At 36.3% G+C, this 25,124-nt stretch overlaps 1 protein-coding gene across 2 annotated transcripts in view; it reads left to right on the forward strand.

Moving 5' to 3' along the window:
* Ccdc47 (coiled-coil domain containing 47) overlaps window positions 1–22,128 on the forward strand; it is a 29,026-nt gene extending 6,898 nt beyond the window's left edge. For both annotated transcript variants that reach the window (XM_003465925.5, XM_063242623.1), the window contains exons 5-13: window positions 1,879–2,000; window positions 2,321–2,386; window positions 5,834–5,935; window positions 6,143–6,253; window positions 6,950–7,035; window positions 9,484–9,542; window positions 10,199–10,308; window positions 10,519–10,686; window positions 19,801–22,128. In XM_003465925.5, the coding sequence (XP_003465973.1) occupies window positions 1,879–2,000; window positions 2,321–2,386; window positions 5,834–5,935; window positions 6,143–6,253; window positions 6,950–7,035; window positions 9,484–9,542; window positions 10,199–10,308; window positions 10,519–10,686; window positions 19,801–19,881 (905 nt within the window). In that variant the 3' untranslated portion in view covers window positions 19,882–22,128. The remainder of the gene's footprint in view (window positions 1–1,878; window positions 2,001–2,320; window positions 2,387–5,833; window positions 5,936–6,142; window positions 6,254–6,949; window positions 7,036–9,483; window positions 9,543–10,198; window positions 10,309–10,518; window positions 10,687–19,800) is intronic.
* Window positions 22,129–25,124: the final 2,996 nt, after the last annotated feature.

The raw sequence follows: 25,124 nt of genomic DNA on the forward strand, positions 1-25,124 counted from the left end.
GTTAAAACTTGTTTAAGTTATTAAATTGCAACTATGATATTACAGCATTATCTATGTGTTTCCAAAGTCCATACTGTCTTCAATACACTCTTTAATACCAAAAAGTTCACAGTTCTTGCTGAGGAAATTAGAAAAGGAAAATAAGCAGCCTTTGACTCTTTGCTCTCTCTTTGTTCATTTCCTTGTAGTACCAGAGTCTTTGTTCTTTTTTTTTGAGGTAGAGTCTTGGTATGTAGCCCAGCCTGGACTCAAATTTGCAGCTACCCTCCTGCTTCCACCTCCTGAATGCTGTGATGATAGGCATATGCTACCATACACAGACCATTACTTTATTTATTTTAGTTTTTGTTTTTGTGATACTGAAATTGAATTCAAGGAGTCACTGAGCTACAATCATAGCCCTTTTTACATTTTTTATTTTGAAACAGGGTTTTGCTAAATTGCTCAAGCTGGCCTTGAACTTGATGTCTGCCTTATCCTCTAAAGTAACTGAGATTATAACTGTTCACTACTGTGCCTGGCTTACTTTTTTTGGGGGGGGGGTGTTTGAACTCACAACTTCGTGCTTGCCAGGTGGGGCTGTGCCGCTGAACTAAATCCCTGGCCCCCTGGCTTACTTTTAAAATTCTTGATGTTTCCATTAAAAATGATGGACTCAAAAGGCATGAATATAATCAAAATACATTATGTACTTTGAAACTCCCTCAAAACATGTGATGCTGGGGGGGGGAGTGAGGAGAGTGATGGGGCAAAGATTAAATTATGTGCAGAATAAAACTCATCTGTACAATCAACATGCACTAATTAAAAAATGTGTTGGATGAGACCAGCCCCTCCCCACTCTATTGGCTCCTGTTGTACACTCCAGCCATAATGATGGCATCAGCCATGAAACTCCCACCAGAGGTCAAAAAAACGGAGCTATCTGATCAAGGGCTTTCTGCTTCCAAAACTATAAAAGAGTTTATCTATTAAAGAAAATACGGACTGAGTCAGGTATAGTGGCACATGCCTGTAATCCCCTGTGCTGGAAAGGCTGAGGCTAAGAGGTTTACAAGTTCAAGGCCATCCTGGTCAATTTAGCAAGACCTTGTCTTAAATTTTAAAAATATCTGGGGTTGTAGCTTAACAGTTGCCTAGCCTGTGGGAAGCCCTGGGTTCCATCACCAGCACTGCAAACATAAAAAAAAAAAAAAGTCAAAGGGAAACCTCACTTCCTCCTACATCGCAACCCTAGCACACGTGGCCCAGCAAAGGAGGAGCCTGCCCAGAGCCATGGTATCTGCTACATTCTGATAGTTGAGGATAGATACTATCTGCTCTGGTTTCCCAGTATAAATTCACAGAGAAACATGAATGCATAACTGTAGGGAGAAGGCATAGTGAAAATTTTATACGGAAAACTTTAGGAAATGTTTAGTTTTCCTGCATGTAGTAGAAAATTGAAAAAGTAAGATGTGTTTGGTGTTCTGGTAAGTGAGAAAACTGTTAGTAAATTCTCTTGTCCTCTATCAGGAGAAGTAACTAAAATTAATGAAGCTATAACAGAAAATTTAGGACTTATCAACAAATCCTGTTTGAGAATGATTAGCTGATGAAGATGACATTGAGTGACCCTTCAAAACTAGATGAACTGATGAGTGAATAAACTTGAGAAATACACCAAATTTGTGGAGGAGTGAATACAGAACTCATAAATGATCTAACATAAAATAATGATAGCAAAGAAGTAAAAGAACAGTGCCAAACTATATTAATCCCAATCCAGAGCAGATTCTGTACATAGCAAAGTATTGCTATTTTAATGCTGTGATAAGGATAGAGTACATTGTGGTGATTATGCCCCAGAATTTTGAGTGAATTTCATTCTACCCTTAGGGGATGATGGAACTAACAAAGAAGCAACAAGCACAGGAAAGCTGAACCAGGAGAATGAACACATCTATAACCTGTGGTGTTCTGGCCGAGTATGCTGTGAGGGCATGCTTATCCAGCTAAGAGTAAGTACGAAGCATCTGTCAGATATTTTGTATTATTATATATTATTTATATTATACATGTTACATGTTATTTAACCTGGGTAATATATATGATATCTTATTTATATGAACATAAATATATATTCCCATAATTATTTTCTAAATCTGAGTTCAGATCCTCTAAATTCAGTGTATCATCACATATTTGATTTTAAATGAGTTCTAAATGCTGTATTCTAACTGACAGATGTGTAGTAGAAGATATTTGAAAAAGTATATGACTCCCTATTCAAGGCTGTTTATAGTAAGTGGAGGTTGCAACTGTGTTTTTATTTTTTTAGTTTCTCAAGAGACAAGATTTACTGAATGTCCTGGCTCGAATGATGAGGCCAGTGAGTGATCAAGTGGTATGTGATCTTTTTGCTGAATCTTTGTATATACGCTGAATACATTTCTGTCTAGATTGTATTTAGAGTATCTAGCAACTTGTGTCCCTTGTCACAAAATTGATCCTTTTGTATTTAGAAAGGTAATTTTCACTTAGTTTGCAACTATCAAGAGGCTTTTGTGTGCCTTTTGGAGGAGAAAAAAAAATTAATACCCTGTCACTACAAAAATCAACTGAATTAGCCCTGATAGAGGAAAAAACAGTTGTCGCAAATAATTTGCCCTGGAATCCAGCTCTGTTCCTGTGTATGTTTTTATCTTTGGCAAAAAGGTAAGGTTTTTTTCCTAAATATTTTTTTCTTTGAATAAATAATTTTAGTTAAAACAGTTCATCTTTATTATTAGGTGCACCTTTATTCCTTTATTAAATCAACATGTTAATCTGAAAATTGTACCCTTCATCAGAAATGCCTTTATGATTCCTCTCCCTTCATCCCTTTTTTTCCTTTTCTCCTATATTGTTGAGGTCTTCACACTGAACTACATCCCTAGCCTTTGTTATTTATTAATTTTTTTAAATTTTGAGACAGGGTCTGGCCATGTCACTAAGTTTCCCCGGTTGGGCTCAAACTTGTACCACTATGCCCAGCTCCCTCATTCTTACAATAAATGTGTTACTTCCCGCTGCTACAAAAGTATGCAGGAGAGTTTCTTCTTAAAGTAATAGAACTTGAGGTATGTGAGTGCATGTCAATGTGCAAAGTAGTGTTTGCTTACTAATTGCTGCATTAATAATATAAATAAATTAGATACTTTGAAAAACTTTTAGTTTGAAACTCGTTTTAAAGGTTTCAGTCTTAGTTGTAAATCTCTCTCTTAGTAGAGTGGGAGGACACAGGACTTTGCTATATGTTTCAGGCTCAACTTGAACTCAAGTGGTCTTGCTGCCTCAGCCTCATGAGTGCTCAGATTGCAGGGGTGCACTACCATACTTGGCTAGTCATTTTTTTTTTTTTTTTTTTTTGTACTGGGGATCAAACTCACAATCTTGTGCTTGTCAGGCAGATGCTTACACCATTGAGCTAAATCCCTGGCTTAGTTGTAAAATCTTTTAATTGTTTTAATATGATCACTGACTACTTATTTCTTTAAATTTTGGAACCCTATCAGCTAATATGGAAGACTAACCCCTGTGTTTTTCTTACCAAACATTATATTAGGTAAAAAGGAAAGAAGGGCTAGATATAGTGACATGTACCTGCAATCTGGGGGACCGAGGCAGGAGGATTGCAAGTTGGAGCCCTTCACCGGCAATTTAGTGACTTTGCAAGATGCTGACTCAAAATTATAAAAGGGCTGGGAATGCAACTGAGTGCAGAGGCTTTGATTTCAGTCCCCAGTATCACAAGGGTGTGGAAGGAGTTGCTGTATCCTCCTCCTGTTTTCTCTATTTTTAGGAATTATTTTTTAGTAGCTAGGCCTGGCAGCACATGTCTATAATCCCAGAACATAAGTGGGTGAAGCAGGAGAATTGCAAGTTCAAGGCCAGTCTGGGCTACGTAGCGAGACTCTTGTCTCAAAAAAAGAAAGTTTTCTTTAGTGTTTTAATCATTTTCTATTCTCTCTTAGAGTATATTTAATCTTTTCCAATGAGCCAGCTATTTTTTTCTCTCTCTCAAAATAGAATTACCTTCAATATACACATAATTCTTTATTTGCTTTTTAAATTTTTTTGTTTTGCTGGATTGTATTTAAGATGTTGGCTTTGTGTAATATCCCATTAATCCTTGAAGAACAGAACATTTAAAGCTGCCATCTTGCCAGGTCTTCCCTTATTTTAAGATTTTACTTTCTCCATATTCTGATAATTATTTGACCTAAATGTTTAAATAATACAATTAATATGAAAATATGGCCATTCTTTATTAGCTCAGACTCTTAGATATAACTTTATCTCCCAGACCCAATTGTTTGCCCCCCTGAGAATGTTTTTTAACACCAAAAATTGATTCTTAGGTTCTCTGAATACCAACTGGGTGTGGTCAGCAAGTGTCAGTTCAGTTCAGTTCTGATATTGGTTGCCTGGAGTTAGCTTCACATCCCACAAATTAAAGATCTCAACCCACAAAATGCCTCTACCTCAGAGGCTATCACAAATCTCAGGCCACATACATACGCTTTTGACTGATTGAATGTAAATCAAGGGTCCCCACTGTCCTATTTAGATTCACTAATGTGTTATAATAACAAAACTGGCAGGGAGGGGGTGATACATTTACTGGCTTATTATTAAAGACACAATTCAGCTGAAATAAAACTTTCCCCTAAAAAAAAAATCCAACTTATTTATAGCCAAATAAAAGAGACTTTGGATGAAATAAAGGAGAGGTTTTTGTGCAGGACTTCCCCCATGCCCCTCTGAACACCCCATCCTTCAGCGGATTGAGTTCACCAACTTGAAAGCTCCCTGAATCCGTTAAGACTTTTACTGGAGTACAGTCTTCATCCTCCATCTTGTCCCCAGAGGTCCTGATTAGAACTTAAAGCTTTACCCTCTAAGCATTGACTTTTCTCTGAGCAGCCCCATTCATGAGACCATCTAGGGATCATCTTAAGCCACTGCATTAGTGTAAACTCAGTAGTGATTGAAAGAAGTTAGTTATCAATAACAAAAGACACACTTATCATTCAGAAAATTCTGAGGGTCTTGGGAATTCTATGCCAGAAACCTGGGACAGAAATCAAATGTATTTCTTATACCACATTGTCCAATTCAGATCTTATTTATTCCTAATTTTTTCACTCAAATACTCCTATATGGATAGTGTTTTATTACTGTATAACAAATTATCACAAATTTAGAGCTACAGGCCCTTTTTTGAAATAGTCTCACTAAGGGGGCTGGGGATTTAACTCAGCGGCATAAGTGCCTGCCTTGCAAGCAGGCAGTCGTGAGTTCGATCCCCAGTACCGATAAAAAGCAAAAAGACAAAAAAAGAAAGAAAGAAAGAAATAGTCTCACTAAGTGATCTAGGCTAGACTCAAACTTTCTATACTCCTGTCTCAGTCTCCTAAAGTGTGAGATTACAGGCATGCATTCAGGATCTTAATAGGCTGAAATTAAGGTGTCAGCCAGACTCTTAATTTCCTTCTTTATGTCCTCTTCTTAGGGTCATTCAGGTTGTTAGCAGAATTAAGTTCCTTATGGTGATAGGTCCCCATTAACTTGCTATTTCTTGTCAACTGGGAACCACAGTCAGCTCCTGGAGTCCCCATCAGGTTCTCCCCATGCCCTCCTCATAAAAGACCTTCTGCCTTATCACAGTGTTAAGTGTGGGATTGATACCCTATCATGTTTACAAATCCCACTCAAGGAAAGCGTATATATACCAGAAGGAGGAATTTTAAGGGCTATTTGAAATCTGCCTAGCACAGAAGTCAACAAATAAGCTTTTTGTTTTTTTAAGCAAATAAAAGTAACCATGAATGATGAAGACATGGATACATTCGTGTTTGCAGTTGGCACACGAAAGGCTTTGGTACGACTACAGAAGGAAATGCAAGATCTGGTATGTCAAGTTGTTACAACTCAAACATTTTTAGAAACTGTGTCTCTTAATTACATAGATGTCCAGCTTCATAGCATAGGACAGTTAATCATATTAGTCAGTTGTTAAACACTGTTTTGAAATGGATCAGTACATGTTCTGGAAAAATTTACTTGTGCCTCGTAAAATAGCATGTAGTGTATTACTTTCAATTTCTTCTTTCTCTAGAGTGAATTTTGTAGTGACAAACCCAAGTCTGGAGCAAAATATGGACTGCCAGACTCTTTGGCCATCCTGTCAGAGATGGGAGAAGTCACAGAGGGAATGATGGATACAAAGGTAAATGCAGTAGAAGTCTTGCATTTTCCAGACCTGGCAATGAGGAGACACTCTTCCTAAAAGCCAGATTATATTATGTCAGTACACTAGTTACGTATTCCTTTCCTACACAAATATTAAAATACCTTTAAGCAGAGGATTAACTTGTCAAAAGGATGATTTGATTAGTCAAGAAATTCTTGCTAAATCAAAAGCAAATTGTTTGTGGAATTGCTAATAACTTTCATTTTTTTTTTTTTTTGTCTTTTTCCTCCCCCGACCTTAACCATTTTAAGGTAACTATGAAAGTTAAAATATGCTTTACATTGAATATTTGTGTCAAAGGTGTGTAAAAGTCACTTTGTTGGATTTACAACCTAATCTGACTTAACCAGTGATCTCAAATGGAGCTCATTTATAAGTTGGGGACTGGGCTGGGGATTTACTCAGCGGCATAAGCACCTGCCTTGCAAACAGGCGGTCTTGAGTTCAATCCCCGGTACCGATAAAAAGGAAAAAGACAAAAAAATAATAATAATAAGTTGGGGACTTACCGTGCTAGTTTCATTTTAGAGAAAATTCTTACTTAATTTTTAAAACATTTTGGTTTGAATGACGTTTAAAAAGTAGGAAGGTTAAAGAGTGAATAACTTTGTGAGAAAAGTAAAATAAGTCAACACTTCCTTTAAAACATAATTTTGTTTTCTTTTTTTTCAGATGGTCCACTTTCTTACACACTATGCTGACAAGATTGAATCTGTTCATTTTTCAGACCAATTCTCTGGTCCAAAAATTATGCAAGAGTAAGTATAAGATAAAAGTATTAAAATTCACTTTTCTCACTAGTTTTGTGCTGAATCACTGCAAGATATTTCTACAGTTTCCCATATCAAATGAGTGGGGGAAGTTGGTGACAACCTCCCCAAGTTTTCCTTTCTTTCACTATTGATTCATGAGAGTCTACTGAATATCCTATGGGAGATAAATGAGCCTATCCTGCCCCCATTTTGCATATGCCCCTGCATGTTTGCATCATCCATTTAGTAAAGTAGATGAGTCTTACAGAATAGATAATACTAAGAAAATGAAATTGCTAATCCCTTTCTCCTTTTTTTTTTTTTTTTTTTTGTTTTTTGTGGTTAAATTTATGACATTAATCTGTGATGCTTGTTTTGTGCTTGATTACAAAGCTGTGTATTTTACAATTTATAGCCTTTTCTGTCTTCTTTCTTTAAATAATTGAGTGATTATATCCTTCCAACATATTATCAAGTTTCCTCGATGCCTATAAAATTTCTGGGTTTATAACAGTATTGTTCAGATGTACAGTTTTAAGGATTGGATTTGTTCTTTGGATTCACAATCTATTCACAATCTATTTCAAGAGTTTAGTTTACTCTTGAAAACCAAACTGATTTTTTTTTTTTTTTTTTTTTGTCTTTTTCCTTTTTATTGGTACCAGGGATCGAACTCACGACTCCCTGCTTGCAAGGCAGGCGCTTATGCTGCTGAGCTAAATCCCCAGCCCCTTGAACTGATAAATTTTAAGTTACAAGTTACTGTTATTGACTGTGTAGTTGAGTACAATTAAAAGCCCTTATGGGACCTAGCTTTGTAGTGTAGACCTGTAATCTCAGCATTTTAGGGAACTAAGGCTGAACAATTTAACAGCATAGTGAGACCCTGTCTCAAAAATTTTTGAAGGAACTGGTGATGTAACTCAGTGTAAAGGCCCTGGGTTCAGTCATTTTAAAAAAAAGGACAAGAAGGTATTCTGGGACCTGGCATGGTGGCACATACCTGTAATCCAAGCTATTCAGGAAACAAGGATCACAAGTTCAAGGCCAGCCTGGGAAACTTAGTGAAACCCCACCTCAAAATAGAAAAGGATATTAATATACCTCAGTTGATAGAGCATCACTGGTTCCATCTCTGATATCATTAAAATTCATTTCCGTAGCACCAAAACAATAGCAAATTTATTCTGAATTTCAATTGTATGTCAAGATTATTCGTGTCTTCGTGCCTCTAAGAGGTGTTGTATTGTCTTTGCCTTGCTTAACAACACTAAGGATAAAGCATCATGGTATTACAGCATTTGGAAGCGTTTTGTGTAAATGAGAGAGGGTCGTTGATAAAGATTACAAAGAAATCTTCAGTTAGAGAACTGAATCATATATAGATCATGCTTCTGAATTCATGGGGTTTTGTTCCAGAATCTCCTTCCAATAACAAAATCTGAGAATGCTCAAGTCCCTTATGTGAAATGTCATGTAATTTGCATGCAACTTCTACATATCCATCCCTATGCTTTACTTATAATACATAATACCATGTAACTGGTATCTAAATCTTTTTTTGTCTTTTTCTTTTATATCGGTACCGGGAATTGAACTCACGACTGCCTGCTTGCAAGGCAGGTGCTTATACCGCTGAGCTTAACCCCCAGCCCCATCTAAATCATTTTTAAACTGTTTGTTTAAGAAATAATGAGAAAGGCTGGGGATATAGCTCAGTGGTACAAGTATCTGCCTGGCAAATGCAAGGTCCTGAGTTCAATTCACAGTACCAATAAATGAATGAATGCATGAATGAATGAAATAATGAGAAGAAAAAATATCTACATTAAACATTAAGTCACAATTAAAAAATTTCTTATCCACAGTTGATTGACATGGCAGATACTGTCAGTATTGATGGGTACAGAGTGCTGACCATACGTTATATACTAGGTTATCCCTAGATTTATTCTGATCCTAATTCAGCATGCTTTCCCCAACTGTGGGGTTCATACCTGTGATCCCACTGCTCTGGGAGACTTGAGGCAGAAGTGTGAACCCATCTTGGGAAATACAGTGACTTAGGGAGCCCCAATCTTAAAAGTTAAAGAGGTTTGGGAATATAGTTCAATATGAAGCTCCTGGATAAATCCTCAGTACTGAAAACAAAAATTCTGTTAGGCCCATTTCTGATTCTCTAGGTGAGATGGACTGTAACCTTCCTATAGCAAACGTCTTTGAAGGTGCTAACGTATAGGATAAAGTTCTTTTGGGAATACATCCATCAGATAGACAAGTGGAACAGATGATCTTAAAGCTCCTTCAGGCTCTGAGTTTGTACTTGACTTGTTGATGCCTAGTCACATACTATACTGATTGCAAGCATCTGTCCATGTAAGTGAACTGTGGTGATTTGCATGCATGGAAAGTGTCATTCTTAGGCTCTCTTAATATATTTTTCTTTTGTGACAGGGAAGGTCAGCCTTTAAAGCTACCTGACACTAAGCGGACATTATTGTTTACATTTAATGGTAAGTGTTGTGGGTCCTGTTTGAGTTCTTCGTTTTCTGTGAGATGATCTGAAGAAGGATATTGTTCTTCTCAAGTGATAGCTATAAAACTACATTAAAACCATGGGTTGGGGATGCAGCTCAGTAGTAAGTGTCTAGCATGTGCAAGGCCCAGAAGTCTACTAATTACTAATACTGAGAAACAAAACAAAAACCTCTTATGCCTGCTTGTTGATTTCTGAAATTCTTGAAGAAAGCGACTATTGGGCTAGGTGTGGAGAGCATTCTTGTAATGCCAGCAACCAGGAGGCTAAGACAGGAGATCACCAAAAGTTTGAGGCCAGCTTGTAGTACATGAGTTCAAACCCAGCCTGAACTACATTGTAAGACCCTGTCTCAAAAACCAAAACCAAAAGAAAAGAAGGAAGGAAAACAAAGAGTTGTAACTGGACTGTGGATATAATTTAGCAGTAGAAGACTTACAAGGCTCCATATAAAACATAAATAATAAAACCTTTTATATGTTTAGATTTCTATTTTTCACTGCATCTTAATTGCCAAAAATACTTGGAGAAAGGAACCTAATAACACAAGAAGAAGGGGAAAAAAAGTAGTTTGTTTACTCTAAAATGTTAATGATCCTATTAACTCAGTAGGAAAATCGCTTTCTTTTCCAGTGCCTGGCTTAGGCAACACTTATCCAAAGGATATGGAGGCTTTGCTACCCTTGATGAACATGGTGATTTATTCTATTGATAAAGCCAAAAAGTTCCGACTCAACAGAGAAGTAAGTTCCAAAGCGTGTTTTACAAACTGACACCTTTTATTGTTGTTCCTTTTCCGGGGTGGGGGGGCAAGCTATCAATGATTTCATTGACTCTTTGCTAGTTGACTTGAAAAGCCAAATGGGAATAGTTTTATGAAAGAATGCTAAATGAGACTTGACTTCTATTGGATAGAAATGGATTTCTTACAAGAGACTATTTCTTGGGGAAAGGGCAAACAAAAAGCGGATAAGAACCGTGCACGAGTAGAAGAGAACTTCCTGAAACTGACACATGTGCAGAGACAGGAAGCTGCACAGTCGCGTCGTGAGGAGAAGAAAAGAGCAGAGAAGGAGCGAATCATGAATGAGGAAGATCCTGAGAAGCAACGCAGGCTGGAGGTAAGAGAAATTTTCTTTATTGTTGGAGTAAAATTAATATTTTTGGTGTTGGAATGGCTATTTGTACAATATTGGCTAGTAGCAGTAATTCTGTATATAAATGTACACAAACTAAAGATTAGTAATATTTTAGCATTTAGAACATCTTGTCAGTTGAAGTACAATAAATAAAAAATGATTTTTTGGGGGCTGGGGATTTAGCTCAGCGGCTTAAGTGCCTGCCTTGCAAACGCATAGTCATGAGTACAATCCCTGGTACCAGTGGTGGTGGTGGTGGGGTGATTTTTTTTTTCCTGTTTAAACCATACTAGATGAAGTTTGTGAACTGGAAAATGATCTGAATTATCCTTTTCTACCAGCACAATCCCATTTTAAGCCAAACATAGTGGTATATAAGATTTAATTAGAATATTTAATATTTTTATGTGGCTTTTTATTTTGTTTGTTTTTGTGGTATTGGGGATTGAACCCAGAGGCTTCTCATTAATCTATATCCTTAGCTATTTTTTTGTTGTTGTTTTCATTTGCAAAATAGGGTCTTGGGAAGTTGAACTTACTTTTTTTTTCATTTGTGAATCCCATATCCGCCTTTTTGTTAGTACATGTTTTCAGTATATAATGTTTACGTTCCTTGTGTAGAGTTGGCACATGTGCATAACATATCTTATTTCCTTTTATTCATCCCTCTTCCCTCCATTTCTTGATCCTTTCCATTTGAGAAAAATCAGTCTTTCTACTTTCTATTATCCATCTTTTATTTAGATCTTTATATTTTGGGTTTCTCATAAAATAAAAAGCATATGATATTTAAGCTTGTGTGTCTGATTTATTTCATTTAATAATTATTTCACTCAAAGTACACCCATTTTCCTACAAATGACTCGAAAGTTTATGACAGAATAGTACTTCACTGTCTATAAATACATTTTCTTTATCTGTTTTTCTGTTAATGGACATATAGGCTGCTTGCAAGATTTATTATAAATTGTGCTACTGTACATAGGGTATGCATGTATTACTGCAATATAATGTCTAACTCTTGGGAACATACCTGTGGAGGGAATAGCTGGGTCAAATGGAATTTCTACTTTTAGGGATTTTTTTTTTTTTTTTTTTTTTGTACTTGGAATCAAACTCGGCCTCATACTTAACAGGCAAGTGCTATGCCACTGAGCTACATCCCCTGCCCTAGTTTTAGTTTTTTGAGGAATCTCCATACTAATTTTCACAGTGCAGAAGGGTTCCTTTTTTCCTGCAGCCTCATCAGCATTCATTATTATTTGATCTCTTAATGGAAAATTAAAGTAAGGTAGAATTTCAGTGTTTTAATTTACATTTCTCTAAGGGCCAGCATATCATGCATTTTTTTCATGCATTTATTGGCTGTTTACACTTCTTCAGTAAAGTATCTATTGATTTCAATAGCCCATGTTTTGATTGGGTATTTTATTTGGAGGAGAGGCATCTAATGTTTTGAAGTTCTTTACATGTTTTAGATATTGATCCTGTGTCTCGGGAATAGCTGGCAAAATATTTTTCCTATTGTGCAGGTCGTCTTTTCACTCTAGTGATTATTTCTTTAGCTGTGCAGAAGCGATTTGATTTGGTTTGGGTTCTCTTCAGAAAATCCTTGCCAAATTTTTTATCATTCAACAGATTAAATGCTTTCTATTTTAATATTTAGTTCTTTGATGCATTTGCTTTTAGTTTAGTCCATCGTGAAATGTTTGGGTCCAGATTCAGTGTTCTGTATGAGGAGAGCTTTCCCAATACCACTCATTAAAGAGGCTGTCTTTCCTCCAATGTATGTTTTTGGCCTCTTTATCTAAAATCAAATGGTCCAATGTGCTTGGGGTAGTTGCTGCATCTGTTCTGTTCCACTGATACCTGTGTTTTGGGCCAGTACCATGCTGTTTTTGTCACTGTAACTCTATAATACAACCTTAAGTCTAGGATGTAATGCTTTTGTTACCCATGATTGCTTTGGGCCCCTTCTGGTTCCATGTTGTTTATGGTTGATACATTGTGTCAACTTGAGATGTTCAGAAGTTTAACTGAGTGACTTAGCAGGGAACCAGGGTACTTACTTTATAAACATCCTCAGCCTGTGCAAGAGGAGGGCAAAAAAGTGGTGTGAGTACTACATCCACCCTGGGTAGCCTGCCTCGAAGTGTTGCCTTTGTGCTATGCTACTCTGCTTTTGAGCCGTCTGATTGTGGACTGAAACCTCTACAAACTGTGAGCTAAATAATCTTTTCTTTCTTTAATTTTGGGTGTCAGGTATTTTGTCCCAGCAATGACAGAAACATTTACAAAAGATTGTTTTCTCCAATTTTGTGAAGTTTGATATTTTTTTTAGGATTGTGTTAAGTCTGTATATTAATTTTGGAAGTATGGCCATTTTCACTATAACTTTCTTTCTTAAGAGGCTCACTATTGGTGTAAAGAAAAGCTATTGATCTGTGTGTATGTATGTGTTAATTTTGTGTCTGCTACATTACTAAATTTGGTTAATTTTAAGAGTTTTGGTGAATTTTGGAGGGATTGTGTCATGTGTAAATGATAATTTTACTTTTTTCTTTCATATACATCTTCCTTTTTTGTTGTTTTTACCTAATTGCTCTTCCTAATGTTTTAAGTACTATGTTGAATAGGAATGGTGAAAGGGAACCAGATTTTAGAAAATTTCAGCTTTTCCCCATTTAATATGATGTTGAGAGTAGGTTTGTCATAAATGATTTATTAGATTAAGATCCTTTTATAACTCTTTTCTTCAGTGTTTTTATTATAAAAGTATATGTTTTGTCAAAGGTTTTTTTACATCCATTGAGATGATCATGTGATTTTTGTTCTTGCTTCTGTTTATATGATGTGTTAGCCAGTATTTACTGGTTTGCATATATTGAACCATGCTTGCATTTCTGGGATAAAGACTACTTTGTCATGATGTACAATCTTTTTGATGATTCATTGCATTCTGTTTGCCAGTATCTCGTTAAGAAATTTTACATCTATATTTATCAAAGAGATTGATCTGTAGTTCTGATTGACTGGATCCTTTTCTGGTTTTGGAATCAGGATAATAATAATGTCCAGAAATGACTTTGGGAGTACTCTTCTTTCAGTTTCATTAAAAAGCTTGGGTATTGGTGTTAGATCTTCTCTGAAGTTTTTGTAGGATTCAGCAGTGAATCCATTAGGACCTGCCCTTTTCTTAATTGGTAGGTTTTTTTATTTACTGCATCTGTTTCGTTGCCTGCTATTGAATTATTTGGGTTTTTAAACTTGTTGGTTCAGTTTTGGTAATGCAATTGTATCTAGGAATTTTTCCTTTGTTTTATTTTTGCAGTTTACTGATGTAGAGGTTTGTGAAGTTATTGATAATCATCTTTTATTTCAGCAGTATCTGTTGTAGTCTTAGGTTTTTTTTTTTTTTTTTTTAAACAGTCTTGCTATGAACCCACTACTGAGCCCAGGCAGACCTAGAACTCAACTGCAATCCTCTTGGCTTAACCTCCCAAGTGCTGAGGTTACTGGCGTGTACCACCATGCCTGGCTACCTTTGTTATTTCTAATTGCATTGATGTGAGACTTTTCTGAGTTTTGTTTGTTTGTTTTTTGGTTAGATTGCCAAGGATTTGTATATTTTTTTCTTTCAAAGAACCGATTCTTTGATTCATTGGTTTTTTGGTTTTTTGGTTTTTTTGTACTTTTCTCCCCTCAATCTCATTGATTTTTTTGCTCTGATCTTTTTAATGTTCTTGCTTCTGCTGGCTTTAGATTTGGATTGTTTTTCTAGGACCTCAAATTAGTTTGGCTGTTTTTGCAATATGTTATTTACAGTTATAAATTTCCTTCCAGGAGAGCTTTGAGTTGTGTTCCATAAACTGGTATGTTGAACTGCATTATTGTTTAGTTCTACAAACTGTCTCATTTCTTCCTTGATTTCTTCTTTAGTTCATTGTTTATTTAATAGTATATTTTTTTGTTATTTGTACAGGAAATCGAACTCAATACCTTGCACTCCTAGGCAGGTGATTTATCACTGAGCTATATCGCTGGCTCATATTGTTTAGTTTCTATACATGTGCATAATTTCTGTGTTTCCTTTGTCACTGATTTCTAGTTTCATTGTGCTATGATCTGGTAATATGATGGTATAATTTTAGTTCTTTTACATTTATGTAAGCTTGTTTTGTTGGCTAGTATGTGGTCTCTTTTGGAGAGAGTTCTACGTGCTGCTGAGAAGAATGTGTATTCTTCGTCATTTGGTGGAACACTTGGTAGATATCTACTAACAGTTGTACAAAGGTTATATTCAACTCTGATATCTGTTGATTATTTTGTCTGGCTGACCTTTTTTTGATAGCGGCATATTGAGGTCCCCCACTGTAATTGTAGTTATATTTATCTCATCTTTGATATCCAGTAGTACTTGTCTTATAAAGTTGGATGTATCATTTGTTCATTGCATATATGTTTATAATTGTTATCTCTTTCTGATGTATCAGTCCCTTAACCAGTATGTAATGACCATCTTTTGCCTCTTGATCAGTTTTGGCTTAAAGTTTACTTTGTCTCAATATAGGATAACCACACTTGCCTTTTTTCAGGTTTCTGTTGAATGGAATCATGTTTCCTGTCTTTTTTTTTCCCCTTATAGTTTTGTTTTGTGTTAAGTGTGTTTTTTGTATATCATACCATTGGATTTTGTTTCTTGAGCCATTCTGCCAGTCTGTATCTTTTGATTGGAAAATTGAGACCTTTTACATTGTCATTACTGATAGTATTGACTTATTCCTGTCACTGTATTATTTTCCTGTTGCTGATTCTGTATCTTTCCCTTATACTTAACAACTCACTCTACCTGGTTTAGTTATTCTAGTAGACCTTTTGTCATTGTTGGACTCATTGTCTCTTTCTAGGTTATTCTGGAATTTTTTAGAGAACTTGAAATTTTTGGTGGTAACGAATATCTTGAAGTTCATCAATTTTCAAACATAGGTTTGCAGAATAAATCAGCCTAGGTTGGAAATTGTTTTCTTTTAGGGCTTAAAACATTTCATTCAAGCCAGTTGTGGTGGTATGCTCCTATAATCCCAGTACTTGGGAGGCTGAAGCAAGAGGATCATTGCAAGTTTGAGAACCAGCCTGGGCTGCAAAGTGAGCCCAAGGTCAGCCTGACTACATAGTGAGACCTTGTCTCAAGAAGACAAAACAAAACAAAACACATTTCATTCAAAGTTCTCCTGCCCTTTGAGGTTTGTATTGAGAAGTCTCCTGTATTTATAATAGGCTTACCCTTATAAGTGATTCCTTGCTTTCTCTAGCTGCTTTTTAAGATCCTGTTCTTGTATTGGAGATAAGAGATTTTGACTAAGGTGTTGTGGAGAAGTTCTTTTCTGATCATGGCTATGGAGTTCCATATGCCTTATCTGAATGTTTAAATGCTTTTCCCTTATTTGGAAATTTTTCTGCTGTTACTTCATTAAACAGGTTTTTTAATGCCATTTGTGCTGTCTTCTGGTTTTTCATTAATTCCAGTTAACCTTAGATTTATCTTTGTGTCATCTAGGAGCTGGTGGATCCATTTTTCACTTTCTCTTGGTTTTTTTAAGCTATTTTGCCAGGCATGGTGGTTCATGCTTGTAATCTCAGCACTCAGGAGGCTGAGGCAGGAGGATTGCTGGGTATTTGAGGCCAGCCTGGGCTGCAGGGTGACTTCAAGACCAACCTGAACTGCAAGCAAGACCCAGTGTTTAAAAAAGACAGGAAAAAAAAAAAAAAAGAGGAAGAAAAATGTATTTAATTAATTGGTTCCTGCAGCTCTGTCTTTTAATTCTCATACTCTGTCCTCACAATGGTCACTTCTGCTGCCCATTCTTTCAATAGAATTTTTAAACCTCCTGAATTTCTATTTGAAAGCTTTTTTATGGGCTCTAAATTGTTTTTTATGTTTTGTTTTGTTTTGTCTTTTTCCTTTTTATCGGTACCGGGGATCGAACTCACGACTGCCTGCTTTCAAGGCAGGCGCTTATGCCGCTGAGCTAAACCCCCAGCCCCTGTTTTTTATGTTTGTCATTCATATTTGGCACTGTTTTGTTAAAATCTGCTAGTTTTTTATTAGCGCCCTTTACAGACTTGCTGAATGCTCACTTGGCTCAGTATCTGTTTTCTTATATCTTCTGTGAGCTTGCCAAATGTTATTGATCCATTTTGTTTACTTTCTTGATAAGTACTGCGTAATTTGGGTGTGTAGCTTTTGGTTTGTTCCCCTTCAGTGCTGCATATATCAGTTTTGGAGAATTTCTGAGTTTCTGTAAATGCAAAAAATAAAAAGAATATGATACAATACAGTATAACTTGTAAATGCTAGTCAAAATAGAGGAGCACAGTTGGGTGTGGTGGCTTGTAGTTCAGGCACTGGAGAGCTGAGGCAGGAGGGTCACTGAGTTCAAGGCTAGCCTGTAGTGAGACCCTGTCTCAAAAAATGGAAAAAAAAAACATACACACACAGAGTTCTCAAAGTTGTTAATTTGAATAATAATATCCAGTAGAAAAAAAATTTGTTAGAGAAAAGACCTGCTGGCAAGAAAATATGAAAACATGAGCAGCTATGTGGCACCACAGTAGCATCTTTGCCAGTAGCATCATTGATGCTGTTGGGTGAAGTGCCAAAGTGATGCCTCTTCGCTCTTGTGATTTTTTTTTTTTTAAATCTGGTTTGGGTTAGTTAATGGGCAGTTTTCTCCTAAAAATTTAACTTTGCTTATGCAGTCTTTATAAATGAAAATGACTTTTTAATGTATGTACATAAAGAATCTACACAGGAGCTGAGTGCTGTGGTGCACACTTGTAATCCTGCTGAGGTAAGAATATTGCAGGTTTAACCCTAGCCTAGGCAGTTTAATGATTTAGACCCTCCCTTACACACATACACACACACACACACACACACACACACACACACACACACTAAAAAACAGCTGGAGATGTAGCATTGAGTGAAAGCCTGGATTGATCAGTTGAATTCCTCATTCATACAGATGAGATGAACTCCTTGTCCCTGCTAATAGTGCTTTTCATTTGTTTTGTTTTCTTATATATTTAACTTGAAAAATATAAAGGATGTACACAGAAATTAAAATTAACCTTCATTTGTGAAAATAAAAATAATAAGTTTTTCAAGCCTTCCCTCTCTGATCCATCTGTGAGCCTAGTGTATATATCTCTTTTCATAATGGAAATCATGTTAAAGTACTTTTCTACAACTTTTTAATGTTAAAAATGTGACAGTCTTTCAAGAAAATGATGTCTTCTCACATTTGTGCTGCTTTTATTTCCTGCGAGAAAGTCCTGGTCTCTATCTACCTACCAATTATAAATTACTATAAATGCATACATATTTACGAACATATATGAAAATATACTAGGATCATTTTCTTCATAAAAATATTTAGGTATATAAATACATACATATTTATGAACATATATGCAGATATACTAGGATCATTTTCTTCATAAAAAATATTTAGGTATATATGTAGGTAAATACGTATATATTTATATACATATAAAAAAAACTTTTTAAACAGTCTCACTATGTAGTTTAGGCTGGCCTTGAACTCATTACGTAGCCAAGGCTGGCCTCAAACTTACAGTGATCCTCCTTCCTCAGCCTCCCAAGTTCTGGGACTATAGGTGTGTACTACACATGGCCATTTTGGAGTTTTTTTGTTGTTGTTTGTTATTTTTGAAAGTGGCTAATGAAATAGTTCAAGCTGCCTTAAACTCCTGGAGCTAACCTTAAACTCACAACTCTCCTCCTCAGCCTCCCAATTGCTGAGATTGATTACAGGCATGCATCACCCTACTTATTTAACATAAATGTATTTCTAACCATGATACTGTATTCTGTGTATCAGTTGTTTTATACATGGGTATATGTACGATATAATATGGGAGGCTTGAGGAGGAATTACTATGGTTGAGATAGTGGTAGGGATGATGAGAGAGTACCTTAACCATTTTATATAACTGCACTAGAATAGTATAACTTTCATACCCCCGGGCTCTTAGGAGGCAATAGCACTGCCAGAGGACAAAGGTTATTTCCTGCTTTTAGAATCAAAACTCACAATGTGTTTTCCAATAAAAGTGCCATTAATACTGATCTTTCAGTTTTTCAAGCTACTTACACAATAAGACAGCTGTGAATGGATAAACATTAAGGATACACAGCAGTATATTTAGATAATCTTTGTTACTTAGTGGGGGATCCTAACAGTCTGTAGTTCCACAACCAGGAGTTTATACTATGAAAAACTGTATATATTGCATACTTCTCCTTTTCCTCTTCTTGTCTTGCTCCTGTACCATTTGAGGAGTGTATTGATCGGTTTTTTTCTACCCAGATTTCCTTTAGAAAAACATGAAGTTTAAGATTATTTCTGAAAAAAGTTTCAATTAAATGTTTCCACTGATGACTGTAAACCACTTGTCATGGCTGATAACAACAACCTGAAGCATCTTCCTCTTCTGTATAACCTCATAGTTCCTTTTTTTGTACTGGAAATTGAACTCAGAACCTTGCATTTGCCAGGCAAGTGCTTATGCTGCTGAGCTACATCCCCGGTCCCATAATTCCTAAATACAAATACAATAAAAATTCCCAGTTGAACTTTCTGTATTAAAATACTGTTCTCAGGTATGCTTGTCTGTACAAATATAAAGAGATTTAGAGTGAATGGTGTGATGAAACAAGACTCTGAAGGTTTTGTGAACTTTAAGTACAAACCCTTGTCATACTTCAACAGTATGATGAATGTTGAGCCAGTGTTTCCAGGTATAAGAAAAATCAAATCAGAATTATAGAGTCTGGCTAAATACAGTAATTGGTTTCAGTTTAAATTGAGTTCTTCATTTGAAGTTAATGTAATTTTTATTTACCAGTGTAGTTACTAGCAATTTCATAGATATTGTTAAAAGCTATTTATATAGCAAGCCTAACTTTTTAAATAATACAGGCAGTATCCTGCTTTTGAATTTTTTTTTAAACTTAGGGTTATGACTTATTTTAGACTTTTTCTTTCTTTCTCTTTCCCTGTCTCCTAGGAAGCTGCTTTAAGGCGTGAGCAAAAGAAGCTGGAGAAAAAGCAAATGAAAATGAAACAAATCAAAGTGAAAGCCATGTAGAAAAATCCCGGAGATCTGAGTCCTAACGCCACTTGTGAGCTCAGTTCATGGAAAATAAAAACTGAGTCCATCTCATCATAAATTTCACACTTCTTGGCACCTGGGAAATCATATTTCATTATCTATTCTGCTGTTGGTTCGAAGTTTTACAGAAGTTGTAGATAAATTTGAAAGGGCTGTATTTCCATAATTTTCTTGTAGATAATCAAATTATTTTGATTATTTTATAAAAGTGATATAAAATGTGTAGTTTTGAAATATTTTAAATTATACATTAGTCAGCAGTGCTTTTATTACTTTAGTGTTTGAAAAACATTAAAGTTATGGGTAGATAATTAGGTAGTTGCTTTTTGTTTAAACTAGGCATTTTGAACAACAATGGAAATTGACTTTTAAACCATGATTCCAAAAATAACTACTGGAATTGCACAATAAACATTGCTTGGTGTTTTCTTCTGTGTGTACATTAAACTTGTGCAAAAGTAAAATATAGAACACTATGTGGTGATGGAATTTCAAGGGCTCAAAACAGTACAGTGTGTGTTTTATGGGTGGGAGGGGATAATGACAGTATTATAGGAAGGTCTGTAGCTGTTAGGACACTGTTGTCTACATGGAAAACTAGGGCTAGATAGTAAAGGAGCAGTTTTTCTTCTTACCTGATAGTTGTGAGCTAATGACTGTGAATGCTATATGTTAAGTGCTTATATGTTTCTTTTTCTTCAGCAACAAATGCATGACAAATTAACTGCTTCATCCAGATTGGCAATCAGATCATTGGTATGTGTGGTCACATTTTTCTTCTAGGTTGCTGCAACTTACTGGATGTTCATGGAGAAGCTGTATTCTCTGTTTGAGGGCTGTGTACCTTTGTTTCTCCCTGTGTGTTTTTCTACTGTAGAGGCTGAGTATGGTCTTTCAATGAAGTAGCCATAAATATGCATAAATATTTTAAAAGTGAGCTTTCCTAAACTATTAGGAGCTGTTTCTGCCTTTTGAGGAAGAAACTCTTGGGAAGAGACCCATCTAACTGCACAAGCATTTGTCTTGTTCAAATCTCTGCATTTTATAAATGCTTCTTACTAAGCAAGCGTTTTTTAAATTACTGTTTGTACCAGGTAATTTTTGCTGGGGATTGGAAAGCATTGGGCTTTTTTAGTGTGTATGGGGTGATGGGGTTTTCACTGTTGATGTTTTATGTGCAAGTCTATTTGAGCAATAACAATGAGTTGCTGTGAAAACAGCATGTGCTGCTGTCTTTGTGGCTGCATGGGAACTTTCCGTATGGGTTTTCTCTAGGTTACAGCAGAAATATGTAAACTAGGAGGTGCAAATGTAATATTTTTAACAGTTCATGAATCTAACTTACTATAGTGACAAAAAATAACACAATTAATTAAAGCAATATAATTCTAGAATTAGGGTTGTTTTACAAACCTATGAAACACATTTGAGAAATCAAAGTTAATATGCTTAGCTCTCTTGAGTAATACAAGCTTTCTTAAAGTCCCACACATTTGGACGATGGCAGCTAATTTTGTAACTTAAGCATTCATATGAACTACCTATGGACATATATTAAACTGATTCACAAAAATCTCAGAGTGCCGCCTTGACTTTTCTGGAATTGCCCTATAAGAATATACTCCTATGGGAAGGTTTTGATCATTTAAAATTAGCACTAAAATTCTTTTCCTTAGGACTTTGTTTTGAATATTCCCTTTGTTAGTACTATCACTACTTTAGTGTTTCATATTAATAAATGTTACATTCTGGTATATGTTATTAATAGCCTCCTTTCTACTGATCCTGTGTTAGTCAGCTTTCTGTTACTGTGACAGAATACCTGAAATAATTGAAGGAGGGAAGATTGTTTGCTAAAGTTTCATCCCAGCAGCACCACAGGCCGGTAACCAAAACTTCGACACTTTCATCATCATTTGAGGACATTTACCATAAGGCTATACTTTGAGGGATCGTTTCTATAATATGTTACTAGAGAAGTTTCTCTGATCGTGTGGAACACAATTCAAACTATCAAGGTCCCCCTGTCAGGCTTGGATACTGTTGTCTTTCCAGTCGATGAAAGGACAAAGAGGAGACTTTACTGTCAACCACTGGACAAATCACTGCTGAACTCTGTAATCTCATCTTCATTGCCTGAGCACTTAGCAATGCCAAAGTAATCACCGGACTATAAGACAAAGACCTGGCATGTTTCAATAAAACCAATTACTAATCTTTTTACTTTGGGCAAGTCATTAATTGTTTTGAAATATTTTATTCATCTTCCTAAAAAAATGAGAGTAGTAGTTGTTTTCCTTGCATACTTCACAAGTAGTTCAAAACTAACAAGTAGTATGTTTCAAATTTTTTACAAATTCAAAGCACTTTGCAAAGGCAAAGGTAAGGTATCTAGGACTGTTCTCTAAATGGTATATTTTTTTACTCTCACTTTTCTTTCCCCCAGTGGAAATGAAGCATATCCTTTCACAGTTCATATTCCCTTTCCTCCCCCTCCCCCCTTCTTTATTGAGACAGCGTCTCACTGTATAGTTCTGGCTGGCTTTGAATTCGTAATGTTGCCCAGGCTTACCTCAACTTGGTGATCTTCTTACCTTAGCATGCTGAGAGCTAGGATTGCAGGTGTGTCTCTCTTTTTCTCTTTCTCTGTACCCCATGAATCCAGAGCCTTTGCACTGTTTTGAGACAAGATCTCACTGAGTTGCCAAGGCTGGACTGTAACTTGTTATCTTGCCTCAGCCTCCCAGAGTGCCCAGAATACAGGCATGCACCATCCTGCCTGCCTCAGAATTCCCTAAATTAATCTACAAAAGTTGTCAAGAGTATTTTTTGATGAAGAGTGAAATCATTTATCATTGTTTCCTTAGCAATAGGAAATTTGACCATGAAGCACCAGATGTGGAACTCTTTCCTTTTGATGGAATTTAGACCAAAGAAAATCAGATTGATACCCTCATACCTTCCATCCAGTAGGAATCGGCTGTGTGAAGATTACTTAGAGCTCTGTTGTACAAGGATCAATTGGATTTGGTGAGGAAGGGTGAAATACTGTACTTCATTCTCCGGTTCTTTTTCCTTACCGTTCTGCTTCCACTCATTTTGAACGATACAGATGTATGTACAAGGGAGAAGAATTACACAGAAGAGTAAAAAGTGTTTTCTCAGTTTCTGGTGTTTGGTGATCAGAGGAAGATGTAATTATATGAGGAAGGGAGTACTGTAGTCTTGTTACCTTTGTACAAACCGAATGCCATTGTACTTACCTGAAGTGAGTAGGACTGCTTTCAGAAAAAAGTATTTTTTTCCTAGTGAGAGATGTTTGTATCTAATACTGTACCACTTTATTTATTGGTTTATTTCTCTCTTTTTTGGGGGGGGGGTTATTTCTTTTTTTTTTTTTTTTTTTGGTCTTTTTCGTTTTTATCGGTACCAGGGATCGAACTCACGACTGCCTGCTTGCAAGGCAGGTGCTTATGCCGCTGAGCTAAATCCCCAGCCATGGGGGGGGGGGGGTTATTTCTTGAGAAGGCATTTTCCCTGTTGTCTAGGCTGGTCTCAAATTTGTGGGCTCAACAGATCCTCTGGCTTCAACTTTCCTAATAACTGGGATTATAGGCATTCATCATTCCCAGCTACTACTATACCATTTTTAAATGAATATTTTACTATTTATTGAGTACTTTATTGCTACCTTCCTCTTTTAAAAATAACTCTCTTAAATTCTCCTAATGGGTTTTATTCAAAAACTAACTTTTAAAATATTTAAAAATCACCCTGGGGTGTGTATGTGAGAGACATAGAATCTCTTTAAATTTCACAGACCCTCCTGCCTCAGTCCACCCAAGCCTTTTTTTTCTTTTTTTTAATTATTACATTTGAGCTGGGCAAGGTAGATATTCCTGTAACCTAATTTTTTGGGAACCTGAGGCAGGAGAATCATAAGTTTGAGCCGAGCCTAGCCTGGGCAGTTTAGTACCTTAGCAAGGCCCTGTCTCAAAACATAAAAAAAGGCTGGGGATGTAACAACTTATTTCAGTACAAAGGCTCTCAGTTCAGTCCCTAGTACCACAAAAACATCCATGACAGTTATTTGAGAATTAGATATTACTTCTACTTGAGTTGTTTTATCAGCTTGAGGGAAAATTCTAAACTACTATTTATTTTTAAAATCACATTTGGCATTTAGATACATAGATTTCTCTCTTTTTTTGTTGTTTTTGTTTTGTTTTTTGAGATAAGATTTCTTTTTTTTTTTTTTTTGTGGTACTGGGAATTGAACTCATCACCTCGTGCTTGCCAGGCAGGTGCTTATGCCACTGAGCTAAATCACTGGCCCAAGAAAGGGTTTCAATATGCAGTTCAGGCTGGTCTTCAACTCACAATGAACTCAGGATGGCCTTAAGCTTGTAGTGGTCCTGCCTCAGCCTCGCAAGTGCTGTGATTGCAGAAGAGTGCTGTTATGCCCTGCTATCACATAGATTTCTTCTGCATATTTTTTTTCCTATAGCTATGTTATTTAGCAAGGTTTGTAGCAAAGTTAGAATTGAAGCCAGTTTTTTGTGGGGTTTTTTTGGTCTTTTTCCTTTTTATCGGTACCAGGGATCGAACTCAGGACTGCCTGCTTGCAAGGCAGGCACTTATGCCGCTGAGCTAAATCCCCAGCCCTGAAGCCAGTTTTCTGTTTCAGGAAAAAGCATTGCAGCTAGGTGTGGTGGTACACACCTATAATCACAGTGCTCAGGAAGCTGAGGCAAGAGGTTTGATGAAAGTTCCAGGCCAACCTGAGCTATATAATCACATTTACCCCACCCCACCTCCAGTTTTTTTTTTTTTTTTTTTTAAACAAACCTGGATTTGAAGGCAGAAGCCTAATTGTTCTATTTATTTTGTGAGGTTCTCAGAATCAGAAGTGGTAGGTGCCGCTGTAATCCTGTCACTAACATGCTGAGGCAGGGGAGTCACAAGTTCAATTCCACCCTGAGCAACTTAGCGACTTAGTGAAATCATGTCTCAGAATACAAGGGGGTGGTGGTGGGCAGTGGAAGGGACATAGCTGTGTTTTCAGGTCTTAGGTTCAATCCCCAGGACCTCATGGATGTTAGTCAAAGATTTACCACTGAGCTGCATCCTAGCCCTGTCTTACTGCCCTAACATGCATTTCCTTATCTAGAGGTAGGCATTATCCTCTTTCTGTTTTATAAATTAGGTGTTAGGAAGAT

The sequence above is a fragment of the Cavia porcellus genome, unplaced genomic scaffold, assembly GCF_034190915.1.
Source record: "Cavia porcellus strain 051 isolate PalLab524CR breed Dunkin Hartley unplaced genomic scaffold, mCavPor4.1 scaffold_32, whole genome shotgun sequence".
Classification (NCBI taxonomy): Eukaryota; Metazoa; Chordata; class Mammalia; order Rodentia; family Caviidae; genus Cavia; species Cavia porcellus.